At 28.0% G+C, this 15,903-nt stretch overlaps 1 protein-coding gene across 11 annotated transcripts in view; it reads right to left on the bottom strand.

Annotated features, from left to right (window-relative positions):
* LOC129960919 (MFS-type transporter SLC18B1-like) overlaps positions 1-15,903 on the bottom strand; it is a 128,430-nt gene that overhangs the window by 41,930 nt on the left and 70,597 nt on the right. For 4 of the 11 annotated variants that reach the window (XM_056074656.1, XM_056074655.1, XM_056074658.1 and 1 more), the window contains exons 2-3: positions 13,747-13,855; positions 1,401-1,630 (exon numbers count right to left, since the gene is read on the bottom strand). In XM_056074656.1, the coding sequence (XP_055930631.1) occupies positions 1,401-1,619 (219 nt within the window). In that variant the 5' untranslated portion in view covers positions 1,620-1,630; positions 13,747-13,855. Of the gene's footprint in view, positions 1-1,400; positions 1,631-3,442; positions 3,613-5,264; positions 5,394-13,746; positions 13,856-13,971; positions 14,129-15,903 lie in introns of those variants that run through there. The other 7 variants (XM_056074660.1, XM_056074662.1, XM_056074661.1 and 4 more) reach the window with 5 other exon arrangements.

Below are 15,903 nucleotides of genomic sequence, written 5' to 3'. Positions count from 1 at the left end.
GAAGAAAATAGTTTCTTTAAATTGTTCACTACCATATAATCAGACTATTGAGATTTTCCAAATGCTTAAAGCATCTTTTTGTCTGTTAAAATTAATATTTATTGTTTGCAAGCCATATTTTCTACTGTCATATGTTTGTAAGATTAAATAGAAACCCGTATTCTAATTTCATTCAAAAATGAGGGCTACAATAACGTATTCCTTGACTTATTAATTTTTTAAGCATCTTGTTATAATGGTGCAGTAAATGTAACTCCTTTTTTAATGTATTTTCCCTGTGAAATTTTATGTATGATTTTAATTTTTAAGATGATGATCTTCATTATTTAATTATTACTAATGAGAGGAGTTTTAACTGGAGCTGTTTCTCACATACATTTATCCCAACTGAATTGAAAAACGAATTTTTTATAAGTAATTTTTTTTTGTCTTTGCTATTGTTATGCCATTCATAATTAAGATAATTTAGAAATTATTTATAAGAAAATATCTCATGATGTATAATTTGCATAAAACTACTGTTATTGATGACGATAATAAATATCTAATCAATCAAGCACTCAATTGCTATTAGTGGGGGAAAAGGAAAAATGAATAAAATAATTTCAATTCGTTATTTGCACTGAAAAAGAGATTTGGTAAATCTTTTTGTCCAAAACTAAACTTTTTTCCTTATTATATTTTTAACTACAAAATTATATTCTTTTACTCAAAATGGAAATATATGAGAAATATAGCAGCAGATTTTTTTTAACTGTTTACGACTCGTTTATAAATTTAAAACTTTAGGGAATACATAAACCTTTTCTTACATTTACCCCAAATATTAATTTACTGATGTGAAGTATTTTTTTCTTATAAACATAGAGGAAAGGTGGTAAAAACATCTGTAAAAAGTTTCGATTTTCTCAATTTTTTAAAATTGTATCCTTTTTTTCATAAACACCCTAAAAAATTATCTGTGCTTTTACTACATAATCTTTATTTATATTTCAATTTAAGAAGATGTTATTAAGGAAGCAATTGGCTTCACTGAGTAGAACGAAGTTTTAAAGAAGATAATATTAACGAGGTAAAAGTCAAACAGTTTTTCTAAAATTCTGATTTTTCCCTTGCTGTTTTAAAATTCATGTAATTAAGCATTCAAAATAATGATAAATTTCAATTAATATTATTTTTTGCAAAATTTTTTGTCAGATATAATTGAAATTCACATTCTGAAATAGGCATAATTTACAGATAACATGAATTTAAATGCTAAACATTCAGTGAATAGTGAATTCTGCATCACCTAATGGTATACACTCATTCTAACACTTGTCAACATAATCTTTAAAAAAGAATAACAACACCATTGATGAAATTAAGAATTAAATAAAAAAGTAATTCAAATGATTTACCTCTGACGGGAAAAAAGGAGCTTGTAAAGATACACAAGCACCAGCACAGAAGTTGCCAAAAGCCAACGTGATTAAGGTTAGCCATTGTGTTTTGGTATATTTTTTCTTCTTTTTCACTTCTTCTTCAGGTTTGGGAGTAAAAGTAGCTTCGATGCTGCCATAAATGGATTTTTCTGATTTTGAAAAATTTTCTGTGGTGTTTTCGTTTTGATCCCTCATTTCATCAATTTCTGAAATAAAATAAATACATTCTCAATAAATCAATATCAGGATAAGTCATAAAAATTTCTGCCATTTCAAATTTTAGCAAAATTGTTTCATTTTTTTTTTTTTCCATTTTTGCAATTTTTACTCTTCTTTTAGATATTTGAATCGAAACTTAAAAAATAGAATTCGGCCTTTTGAAAATGTCAGTTTCAACAAAATACTCTTCTATTTTCTTTTCCTTCAATCGAAAATTAAGACAAATAATTTAAAGTGTTTCATTTTCTGGTTATTAAACGCCCGTACTCACGTTAAATTATCACACTCCAATTTTAAAATAGTGTGACACATGCTTCCTTTGCAAATGAATAGGGATTTCCTCTTTTCTTGCTACTTTTAAAGTAACCTTTGTGATGAATAATAAAATGAGTACAATTTCTTTAAAATATTTACTATAAAATCAGAATAATAACAATTTTTTAAAAAAAAATTGAAAGCAAAAACGAATTTTATTTGTAAAAAATAAAATTTCAAATACAAATGGATTATATCTCAGAATAAACCACTCATAAAACTAGAGGAACATAATGCAATGTAACTGAATCTTATCAAAGGCTTAGTAAATTTTATGACAACTAGGAACTGCTGAAAAATAATTCTGTGATAAAAAAAGAGACGTTTTATGTTATAGATGAATGAGAGAAAAAAAATCGAGCCTGAAAGGAAAAGAAGCAATTTCAGTTTAAAAAACAGATGGATTTTTTTGTGTTTTATTCTTTTTTATAAAGGTAATTAAAAACATTTGAAGTAAAAAATAGTTTGTTAAAATTATGTCAAAAATTTGACTATCCATTTCTTTAAGTACAATTAAATTAAATTTTCTCAAAGTACTTTCACATCATCGCACCGTTATACCAAAATATGACATTGCACTGTACCCATTCTTCTGCCTTTGTTTCTTTACACATGATAAAAAACAATTTAGCCTTCATTTTTGTTCGCTTAGAAACAACATTTGATATTTTTTAATGTTCCTTCAGAATGCTTTCTTGTTTTCTAGAGAATCTTACTTCCAATGTATGAGGACTACTATTTATCATCATTAGTTCGTTATAATAACCTCTTATATTAGACCAGTCTAATTAAAAACAAAACAAAACTGTATTCCATTTTGAGCGATCTTTGGACAAAAAATTATCCTAATTTCATCTTTAAGCTTTTTAAATAAAATTATTCTAATAGATAATAATTAAATAAGTTTTCTTTCTGCTTATACAATAAAATATTTTGTACTTATTTAAAGTAGCGTAAGTATCATTAGTCTGTTGTCAAAGTATTTAATGGATGATATTGAAAAGTAAACACTTGTTCTCTAATGGTTGTCTTTCAAAAATGATTACACAAACCACAATATACTTTGCTACATAAATTGCCCATTCATTCAAATATTTAACAGAAATGTAGTTAAAATAAAGATTCAAATTCGACAACTCTCTCTTAATTATAGTCAGTATTCAATACTAAATTTTTTTAAAAATTCGGTAGATCCCATCCGGATCTAATGAAAGTTTACATTCAACATTATTTTTAAAATAAACGCTGTGATTTTTCAATTTTCAGTTTCGTATTAATGAAATTACTTACTTTCTACATTTGTGACTTAAATAAGAAAATTGATTTGATTTTTTAATTTTTTTTCATACAATTCTTCTATAAAAGCCAGTGTAGGTGTCAAATAATATTAATTGTATAAAATGAAAACCATTGCATTTAAAAATAATAAAAGGTATGCATATGAAACATTTGATACAGAAAAAACTCTTTAAAATACAACTTACTGTCTAAAAGATCCATAATGCCCTTTAATTCCGAAAACTTTCTTTCACCTTTTTGATAACTAAATATAAACTTTTGAAAATTAATTAATCAGTGATCCTTTAGTTGCAAAGCATATGAGCTTACAATTTAATATCATCTGCTTTAGTCAAATATTTGTCTCCAAAGGAAGAAATAAGGATCAAAATAAATGATTTCTCATAAAGTGCATATTCACCATAGATTGCAGAAATGATCGAGATGAATTTTCTGTTGTTACAATGCAGAAAATACATGAGTTGTGACTTTCAATAGAAGTGTATTTCCAGAAATTCATTTGGGGGGGATGCATATTTTCATTGCAATACAAGATGCAATTTTTAAAGTTTAGAGTTACCATTTGGTAAAAAGAAAAATAATATACTATATCAGTTTTATTTTTCTTATTTAAAATTGTTCATCGATTGATATAATTTTTTCAAACTATAGAAATTTTAAAAAATAAGGAATATTTGAGAAAAATAAAAATTTTATGGAAACAAAAAGTTATATTTACTAGAATCAGTGGAATCCACTATCATTTAAAAACTGATAAAAATAATTTAAGGACTGGAAAAACGGTCACAATTTAAAAAATCGTTAAAAAGGTGTCAGTATAATGAACTGAAAAATTCTATACATAATATTTTTTTACAAGTTGTATTTATTTTTAGTTTTTTTAAATGCTTTTTTACTTACAGATGTATCTTTGTAACAAGCAGAATATATTTAAACGCTCTTCAAATGCATAGATTTCTAAGTAGTTTTTTTACATATTTCTAATTAAAAAGATCTTATAGCAGTGTATATTGCATCAGGCAAGGAGTTAAATTTGTTGCATCAGACAAGGCAAATTTTTTAAAGTTTGTGGATATTTGGAATAATATTTACGTTGCACTGAAATACACTTAATAGTGAGCCAGTAATTTCTTTTTCCTTAGCTGATATTCAGCAGTCAAAATACTAACGCTACAATCTGGCAGATCTGAAGAATATGCTTCTTTCAGTATTTCTAATTTAGTTTCATTTTCAGGTATGAAATAATTCTCTGGTATAATTAAAGTATTTAATGAACTCATAGTTGTTTGGCTTTGTAAATCTTTCTTTAAGAAGTAATTACAATATCCAGATATTGATTAAAAATTGTTATCCTAAAGTAAAATTCGAGTAATTTTTCTAGAAATAATTAAGATGACGACTTTATCTTTTTGCAAGTCATGGAAGAGCAATTCTATAGCCATATCTATTATTTGTTTTAAAACAGATTTTAGGAAAATAGAACAGAAAACCTTTTTTGAATAACTACGAATCATCTCAAACTCTTTTACATCTTCGAACAGTTAAACTGCAACATTGAGGTCCACTGCCTTTAATGGCAAAATTCTTGATAAGGGCAACTTAAGAGAAAATCTTTTTTTCTATCAAAATTAAAATAATCACAAAATTTTCCGAAATAAAAGTAATAGAACTTCTTAAGGAATTAAAATAATCTAAGTCTCAACAGACGAATCTTTATCATGTAAATATTTAATTAATTCAAGAGCATGAGTCAAAAGATGGAGAAATTCCACAAATGTAATAAATTCATGTCGCTATATCCAACGTGTAGGTGTTAAGATTTTCAATACTTCTTTCTTGGAGAAGGATATAGTATTTCGAGAACAGTATCCTGAAAAATGCTATTTTTTAGGAATATTAATGAACGAATGATATTTTGTAGACTCGAACGCACTCAAGAATATCTTTAATTTAGCATGTGTCTGAAATAGCCAAATTTAGAGAGTGAGAAGTGCAATATACAAATACTATTGATGAAAAGTTTTCTTTAATTCTGTCTTGTACACCGTTGAACTTTCTGGACATCTGCACCATCATATCTTTGCTTCTTATACAGGTGGCCATGAAATAACTTTCCCTGTTTGGAGACTTCTGCAGCTAAAACGAATGAACGAAATGAAACTAAATTTCATATACAGACTATAAAAAGCATGGGAAGATGAATTCTACAAAATAAATAAATAAATTAGTACTAAAAGTTGCCAATAGGGGAAACGTACCACGTACCAAGGAGGAAATTTGCATATCTAGATGGATTATGTAAAATTCCTAGTGCGTACATGACAGCAGCGCCATGCATGCCTTATAAAAAGGGAAGAGCAAACGACTTATTAGCAGCTCGTTTTTGATTATTGATGTATTCTTGATTGTTGTGCGGGATTGACTAATGATAAGTACTTAATATGGATCCTACATTACCTCAACATGCTTTACTGGTAAAACTTTTCTACATAGACAGTGTAATGCCGTGGCTGCTCTTAAGCAAACTTGCATGTCTTGAAACAGAACATAAGACAAGCTGTTATGAACATCGAAACTGACAGTTTACATGCAACAGTGGAGAACGTCATATGCAACCGTATGCAATATGTTGTACAGGGAAAATCAGAATATTGAAAATGTTGCACAGCATCCAGGGGACCCTAATGTTGATGAATAAATGATTATTTTCTGTGAGTTTCATGAATTCATTCATAACTGTACTCCCATAGCGTCAGTATTTCCTCTATCGGCAATTTTTGGTACTAATTTTTTTTTCTGCGAAATTCATTTTCCTCTCTTCCACAGTCTGTATATGAAATGTGTTTTCATTTCGTTCATTCGTTTTAGCTGCAGATGCCGCCAAACAGGGAAAGTTATTTTATGGCCACCCTGTACATTTTAATTTCAGATCTAAAGATTATGAAGTTTTCAAAATTATATTTGCTAGATTTTCTCTACATGTTGAAATTATTGGGAAAAACTATAAAAAAATTTCAGTTTATAACGATATAATTTCCAAAAAGAAATTCTGTGATTTCACCCACTATAATAGAAAAACATTTGCTTAAAGTTGATTTTATTAATCATTTTTTTAAAATTATTTCGTTGCGAACATGTATAATTTCATTTTCTGGTATAGGCAGATGATTTTAAATGCTTTTTAAGCATTTCATCTCCTACATCAATTCGCAATTTAAGCAGTTGATGCAAATTGCAATCATGTTCTTGCTTTCATCAGCTCCTCCTGCAGTATTCACGATGTCTTCTTAAAATAAGTTCACTTTTTTTTTTTTTTTTTTGTCTGTCGAACGTTGACAGCATCAATAATATATTTTGACACTGTCAGCGCTTGTCATTTCGATTGTCAAAGTGATTCGTTTACGCCCTTGTATAATGGTTTTTAAATTTTCAACAGTTACCAAAAAATATGCATATGTTTTTTCCTTGGTGCTTTTTTTTTCTATCGGTTTGCGCCAAAAAAAAAAAAAAAAAAAAAAAAAAAAAGACTGATTAACTAATTGTCGCAATGGTTGACTGTTTGATCTGCTCCCTTATTCTTTGGTTACATAATATATGCAGTAAATTCTATCTTTAATTTTAAAATACATGAGCCATGGATACAGTAAATTATATCTAAATTTCCTCTTCACTTTCTGATTACCAGCTGAAGAGTTTGGAACATATATGTGGATGTTGGCATAGCACTTTCCGAGAATAACAAGATTTTCTTCATCTATAAGCTCAGAATGAAATAATTTAATATGTCAGATTTTTCAAATAGCGGTATCTTTTTTATACTAATTTGGATAATTTTTGAACAGTAGTGTTTTCTTAAAGCCTGTACTCGTATCTCCGATTCAGATAGGTGATTTTCTATTTCTTCGCTGCTATTTAATGTATTCTTTTCTGCTTTGAAATGACGTTTGGAGTTGTTTTTTTTTTCACCAAAGTTAAAATAATTTAAAAAAGAGTTGTCTTTGTTATTACTAATTTTCAAAAAATTAAGAAAAATATTTAAGAAAATTTAAATAAAAAATATAAATTTAACAGTTTTAGCAAAAGAAAAAAGATCGACCCAGAATTTTCGACAACTGCTTATTTATAAAAGATGAGAATCGAGAGTACTGCTCATGGGTGATTCAAATCTGTAAAGCCTGTGTTCTGACGACCTGTGTAGGCCTTGAGACCGACGAATTTTGCCCAGTTTCCCTTCTCTTGTGGTTTTTTGGGGTTCTTTGATATCTGTTCATTTTACCGACAGTCTGTGGGAAGCTCCAGACCGACGTCCACAGGCATTGGTGGTCCAACAATGGGTCACTTGACAGATGTACGACCATATCCGGCTTAAGCCGCTTTCCGACGACATGTGGCCTTACGGATTTGGTCATAAATCTTCCAACTGACCCATTGTATGTTCACCCCCAACTGTGGACATCGGTCGGGAGTTTCTCACAAATTGTCGTTCAAATGAATAGACATCAAAGAATCCCGGAAAACCACAAGATAGGGGAAAGAGGGCATAATGTGCCAGACTCAAAGCGGGCACAGATCGTCAGAACCAGGATTTAAAGAGGTGATATGTTGAGATGGGCGCTTTCAGAGGACCTATTTTAGTCGCTCAGATCACCGCCCGGAAAAAAAGAATGTCTCCTGTTATTTTCCATTTCCTGTTGGGAAGAGCGGCAAGAGACATCTTCCATAGGGATGCATACCTCTCTCTTCGTCTACAAATGGCTTCCTATTCCTTTCTACGGAATTGGCTTTGATGGTATCCTTTTTTTTCTCTCTCTCTCTCTCTTCGCGATGGAAAAAAATTAAACTTGAGGAGAGTTTAGTTTAGTTTAGTTATATTAGCGTCCCGTTTTAAAGCAACTCTAGAGCTATTTTGGGAACGGACTTCATAATTTTGAACCACTTTCAGATGACAAGGCCGTCACTGAGTTGACATCCCCCTCTCCAAACTTCCACACTACATCAATGGGAAAACTTAAAGATCGAAAACATTTTTTTAAAGCTAAGATAATTTATAATAGTATAATAAAAAATTATCCTCAAATATTTCAAATTCAAGAAAACTTCTTCGGGATATGTCCTTTGCACGCAAACCCAGCTGCGATACATATCTTAACATAAAATCATATTAAGTGAATGGAAACTCCAATTTTGGCTGCCAAGTAAGAGTTCATAAACCTGTCAAAGGTTTTTTGCACTTCCTAAGTAAATAGTCGAAATGGGACATAATTTTTGGAATTAGGGTTAATTTCCTGTTTATAATTTTGTACAACGGCATATTATTACATTTTAGAAAATAGAATAGGATTCATTTTGAAATAAATTCAAATCATGAAAAATAAAGTCAAGTTGATATTAAAAATGCCTGTAAAAATATCAAATAATTGAGTAACAGTTGGAAAGTAATACATAAAAACAAAAGTCATATGACTTTGCAGAAATGAACTTAGTAAAATATATAAATGTGAAGAAAGATTAAATATGTATGAAAGTTTTAAAAGACCTTTAATGTGAAGAAAAGAATTTATGATATCGAGAAGTTCTCAACTATGTGATTTTTTTAAAAAGTGTTTCTACAGAATTAGAAATTTAAACAGCGAATCATTCTATTAAATTTCATCGATTTCATAAGAGTGCCTGTCCGAAAGCTTTGATATAAAAACTTCTTTCGTAACATTTCCCAAAAGTATTCGCCAAGAAAAATACTGCACAGTTTGAAACTGAGTGATTCAAGCAAAAAATTTTGTATTCCGTAAAGCTGACTACAGAGAAAATATGATTATACCTACTTCCACTTTTATTCTCATTCTGGATTTCCTCAGAAAGGTTAAAAGAGTATTTAGTTGTGAAATAATTGAAAAATCTCGAATTTCATGAAAACTAATTAGAATTTATAATTTGATCACTTGGAAAATACCAATACATAAATAACTTAATAGAATCACGTGATAATGCACCGTTGAAAAACTCTTTTATTTATTGCTTGTAACTGTGCAGTTAGATATTAGATCAATTTCATATATATAGTCTTCTGGTAAATTATATATCACTTATAACGATAAAAATTGTATTATAAATCCAAAAAACTTTATATTAAATTAAAGATTTTTTACAATATGATATAAAAAATTAATATTTACATTTTTTATTATTTCAACACCATAAGTCAAACTTATAATTATTAGTGAAGCATTATTAAAAATATTTCTAAATATTTCATTGGGAATTATTACATTAAGAACCTATTTGACTATAAAAAAGTAACCAGAAGAAAGTAAAATATTAGCAATAGATAAATGTCAATAGATAAAATTTCAAAAGCAATGCTTATCCTCGAAAGAAAGAAGTGCGATAAGATCTTTTTTAGATCAGAGAAGTTGGAGATAAAAACAAGTGAGGGCTTGGAGATACTTATGGAGATTTTAGAAACTTAAGATAATGAAAATATTTCATTCATTTGTGATTCATTTGATTTCGTGCACAATCACGAAAAGAAAACCACAAAAGAAATAGAAAAACAACGCTCGCTATATTTTTTTCAGTGAAGATAGCTAAAACGTATTTTGAATAATAGTTTTCTTACTCACTTTATAATTTCTTTTGTAGATTAATCATGTACTGAATATATGAAGGAATTAATTTTTTGAAAAATCAATAAATAAGTTCAAAATAATTCAAAACTCAAAAGTTTGTTGAATATCAGATTGGTAACAAGTTGAAAATCAGAGATTTTTTAGGCTAACATTTCAAATGTTAGCCCGTATAAGATTAATTATTTGTTATAAAATATTAAAACAATTTGATGTTTAAGAGGAAAGATTCAAATGGTCTTAGAAGTCCATTGAATGGCTATTTTGTAAGCGACATAAAAAAGCAGTTAGAAGGAATATATGTATTCTATCAACACGAACTTAGTTTAAATGATACAATCTTTTTGAACTGAGAGTCGGAATCTCAGATAAGGTGATGTAGAACAATACTTTGAAAATATTTTTTTAAAATTTGTAAATAGCTTTTTTATCTACAAAAATAATTTTGAAATAAAAGAAGCTAAATTTCGTGTCTGCCTATATTTGTGATTTGTACAATTTTAAGTTTTTCAGTCACTATTTAAAAATGATTTACAGAGCAAAATGGCAATCAAATCATTTTTACTTTCACGCTTATTTGCAGAATTTCTTTAATAGATATTTGTATGTATAATTTTATACAAACATTTATAATGGCATTTCTATTATAATTACAATCTGTTATAAAAATGACCTTATACTAGAATCTACAGAATTCATTAAAAACCGAAATTAAAATTCGAAAGAAGCATATTTTGAGAAAAGAATCATAAATATTTAAAAAGTCAGCTTTATTTTTCAATGAATAAATTATCCTAAAATATCTTACTTATGGCTAAGAATCCTATAAAACTAAAAAATGAACAATACAGCGAGAATCTTTGATGAGTCATAATACATTTAATGACATATAGAGTTATCTAGTTAAATACAAAACAACATTTCCTAATCCAAAAATTTATGTGACAGTAAGCAAGCCTCAAGATAATCACGGTTCATTAGATCGCACTTTTTAGTTTTTCATTAGAAATTGTAATGGAAGCAATGCATGATAAATGCGATTAGAACTCTTAAACACAAACTTGAAATTCATTGCTATCGCTGTTTCTAACGTTGTTACGAACAATTCTTTTGCCATTTCAGTTAATGGCTCAGAAATATTTTTCTTCTCAAAAATTTTACATCATATAAAGAACGACAGCACAGCGTAAGGAGTTAGTAATAAGCAAATGAACATTGTGCAAGTTTGAATTAATATTTAAATGTCATTACACGAACTCATTTCATTGAACAACATCTAATTCGTCCAGAATAATTTATGGAAATGAAAAGGTACATTACTAATTAATACTTTTCCTTAAAATATTCAAAATGAAGGAAATAAAAGTTCGGAGTTAGGAAAGGAAATGCACATATTTCTTTTTTTAAAGAAATAATCATTGTTGTTGCAAGTTGTAATTCTGTCATTAGACAGCAACTGATGCAATTAAAAACTCGTACTAACAAAACAATTATATACAAAATAATGAGGAATTTTCAATCACAGTTAACTAAAAACAAAGGTGCAAATAATTGAGCAGCAGTTTACTATTTCATTACTGTTTCTATATACAGTTCAGAAATTCATTGATCATATTTCTTTTTTTAAAGAAATAATCATTGTTGTAGCAAGTTGTAATTCTGTCATTAGACAGCAACTGATGCAATTAAAAACTCGTACTAACAAAACAATTATATACAAAATAATGAGGAATTTTCAATCACAGTTAACTAAAAACAAAGGTGCAAATAATTGAGCAGCAGTTTACTATTTCATTACTGTTTCTATATACAGTTCAGAAATTCATTGATCATATTTCTTTTTTTAAAGAAATAATCATTGTTGTAGCAAGTTGTAATTCTGTCATTAGACAGCAATTGTTGGAATTAAAATCTCGTACTAACAAAACAATTATATACAAAATAATGAGGAATTTTGAATCACAGTTAACTAAAAACAAATGTGCGAATAATCATGCAACAGTTTACTTTTTCATTACTGTTTCTATTTACAGTTTCGAAATTCATTGATCATGTTTCTTTTTATAAAGAAATAATCATTGTTGTAGCAAGTTGTAATTCTTTCATTAGACAGCAATTGATGTCATTAAAAACTCGTACTAAAAAAACAATTATATACAAAATAATGAAGAATTTTGAATCCCAGTTAACTGAAAACAAATGTGCGAGTAATCGTGCAACAGTTTACTATTTCATTGCTGTTTCTATTTACAGTTCCGAAATTCATTGCTCATCATTTATTTATTTTATTCCTGAATTTCCACTTTTATCGAGAGCTTCTCGACAAAGCGTCCACATAAAAGCACATATTAACACATAAAAGAATAAATTATAAAAGCCATAAATTAGGTTTTCTTTTTCATGGCAAAATCTCTGGACAATCGACAGTGAGAATAAGATGTTTAGCATCACCTGTTTGATTACCTTATATAAAGAGGTGGTGTATATGTGCACAGAATAACCATTTGATTTCTTTTATTTCTATTTTGAATCGTTTCTATCTCTACCATTACTGACTTTATTTAGCTTTACGAGCATGTGCGTAGGAAGAAAATAACATTCTTAACTTTAAAGAAAAAATTATATGTTTTGATATAAAATACTTTGCGTAAGAGAAATAAAATTTCGAAATTTCAGGAAAATTCATCCTTTTGAATTTAAGATTCAGAACGCTCAATTTTAAACAGAATTCCCCCAAAATTATCGGAAGGAACTAAGCATTGAAAAAAAAATATTTTATTAGAAAAGTTTCATTTAAATGAAAGAGCTCAATAGAGAAAATTTCGGATAGATTTTATAATAAAAAACGCCAGTTTGTTTTATTTATGATATGCAGAAATTTTCACTGCATATGCGTTTATAAAAATATTTTGCTCAAAGCAACTTGATATTTGAGATCTATTTAATCTTGAAGGTTCTGAATTACTTAAGAATCGAAACGTTTTACATATATTTAGCAATCAAAATATTGAAGGAATATTGTTTGAAAACACTGAATGAAGCTAGAGTTTCCTAACAAAGAATATTTATGTTTTTAAAAAGTTACATACTACTTAAAGTACATATGTTTTTATTCGTTAAAAATTTCATAATGGCGGTTGTTTATGAAATATTTATCGGATTTATATAATTTGTTCAAATATTGTTAGTTTTAAAAGAGAATCAAAATAAAGCAAATCATCTCTGGTAATGATATCAAGCATTCAATACGAATGCTTACATAATTTCTATAATTGTGCAAGATTACTAAAATTGCATTCAAAAATTTCGTAGCTTTGAATTTGAAACATGATCGAACCATTTCGTGTATTCTTTCTATTTTTGAACATTTGACTTAAAAGAAATTTAATGTGTTCAAGGGGTCACTTGACTCTTGAAAAAGAATCGCTAATAAGAGTTTTAAACGACTTCATTAATTACATCGTATGAACAAAGATCATTATATAGACGTTTACGATAAGGAGGTATAGGATAATCATGTCCCTGCATGTAAAAGTCCTCGTTATTTATATGCGCATAATCAAAATATCGATTAAAAAGTAAACAGTTTTTCATGTTCAAAAGCAACTAGCATTTTCGGAGCTTAATGACTTAAAAAATTCTTTCTGTAAAAAGTAAAGGATTTAATTATCTGCTAAAGTAAAGCTAATTATACGAAAAATAATTCCAAATTATCCTATATCTTTATTGTCTAAAGTTTGAAACTAAGCAATTTATAATTAATTTTAGGTCTTCTTAATTTTTTCAATAATTGTTGTTAATGCTTAAAATTTCAAAGGAAATAAAGAAAATGAGATAAAATGTCGTAGTAAAATTCATAAAATTACCTGTATCTCTCTAAAGATTTATATCTGTTTTTAGAACTTTTTCTTTTCGTAATTAGATTTCCTCATCTAACTCCAGTACTCAGAATTCGTTTTCGTTTCCAAAGTATTCCTACAAATGACGAATATAATAAAAAAATTGATCATTTTTAACATAAAATTTTATATTAAATAATTGTGTTCACTGAAAATGAATCAAAAGTCTTCCATATTTTAAATCAATTTTACCTGTTGTTGTACAAATGCATTGGTCCTCAATACAGTTTCAAAATTGCTCTTATTACCATAAACAAATGCTCCTTTGCTCTTTCTCTTTGTGTATTATAGCAAAAGTAACGTCTTTTGAACTTTTCTAGCAGCTTTTGATATTCTTATCATTTAAGACAAAAGGTGAGGTGCTAATCCCTTTAAGAAACAAACAACTTTCCAATAAGCCCTTATCTGTCTTAAGAAATGCCATTGTTTTTGGTCTTTTCAACGCAGCACTTTATGTAACTCCTGGTGAGTGCTTCTCAACTGTTCGAACAAAAGCATTTCTTTGATAAGTGGAGTGTTAAAAATCGTTTCGAAAACAGAATCTCAGAAACATGTGACTGAAGTTTGAAGGTCCTTCATCTGAATAGTGTTTAGAGAATAATAATTGATCAAAATGAAATCAGGAATTTCCATTTTTATTCAAGTCAGATTTTTTGCGACAGGGATTTTTGGAAATCAATATTAGCATTATCTAGTCATCATACTGAAGATAGTACTTTTAATCATCGATTGAATAGACTGCGAATCAATGAACTTCGGATAGAATAGACGTTATTTAATTAATATAATAAATTTGCTTTCAAAACAAGTATTTGGTGAATTTTTTTTTCAGCCTATTAAAGCACAGTTGCAAAAAACATTTATTCTTATCTCTGGTATGGTCAAAAATATTTTACACTGACATTATAAAATTTTAAGTGTAATAACCTTATTTATATGCTGTTAATAACATAAATCATTATTTAATAGATTTAAAGCACCCTTCAAAAATTTATAGAATTAAAAGACAAAGAACTTTTTCTTGTATTTCGTTTACTTTGTTACATTGCAGTTATAATAAAAGATTACTGAAAGATCAGAATTTCCTTATAGGCAATGAATGTCAATAAATTTTATGCATTCTCATCTAATAAAAAAGGTCATTTATGAGCAGATATAAATTTTGCAATCGCTTAAATGTGCGATGCAATGAAATCATGCTATGTCAATTGAATCGCTTTTTTTCTGCCAGATAAAGGCGCAGTTGCGTCAAAATATCCAATTATTCAATATTTTGGTACTTCCCTTGTTAAAGCAATTGGATAAATATTTTTAAAAGTTTATATAGGATATTTCAAGGTTCACTATGAGCCTTACTTAATGCCACATTCTTTGAATAAATGTCTTGACTATCAAATTCTTTTCAGAATAGATTTTATTATTATTGAAATAATTTCAATTCTTTACTCAGCATTTCGGTACTGAAAAACATGTCATTTTTTATAATACTTATTTAAAATAATTTCCAATAATAATTCAATTTCTTTTTTTTTTATCATTGGTAGAATTTAGATATCAAATTTATCTTTTCTACATTCTGAAAAGTTTTCTTTTTTTACAAAGTGTGTATTTAAAGCGAAACATCCATGTGCGATTTTAATAAATGAATTCTCAAGAAATGTAATTTTTTAAAATCCCAAATATAAAAAAGTAAAAACATCAAAAATGCGATAAGCAAATCCGTTTAATTTTTTTTTTTTTTTTTTTTTTTTTTGTAGAATCACATAAAACGTGCATTTTGATAATAAAAGTAAATATTTCATAAAGTAAACGCCCACTTAATTTTTCTGTGTATTTATAACATTGCTTAGGTAAGTTACATAAAACATTTAAATTACATTTAGGTTAGGTTACAATTAAATATGCAGATTCTCACTTCCGTGGTGGATAAAATAATGGTGTAGAGTCGAGTTATCTCCCCTCTAATGATGTTTAACTATTAAATGAAGAATGGATGCATGGGTTGCACCGTAATGATGTTATTTTGCGTCCATCATATTGCCCATTTTAATTGTATTGGAGGTCCGGTCATTCAGGTTACCCCACAGGCTAAGGCAGGTTGGGAGTAGCTAGTTCACTTGTGGT

Source organism: Argiope bruennichi, chromosome X2, assembly GCF_947563725.1.
Source record: "Argiope bruennichi chromosome X2, qqArgBrue1.1, whole genome shotgun sequence".
Classification (NCBI taxonomy): Eukaryota; Metazoa; Arthropoda; class Arachnida; order Araneae; family Araneidae; genus Argiope; species Argiope bruennichi.
Note: the sequence above shows the minus strand (reverse complement) of the source record. Positions and strands in the feature narration are given on the sequence as shown.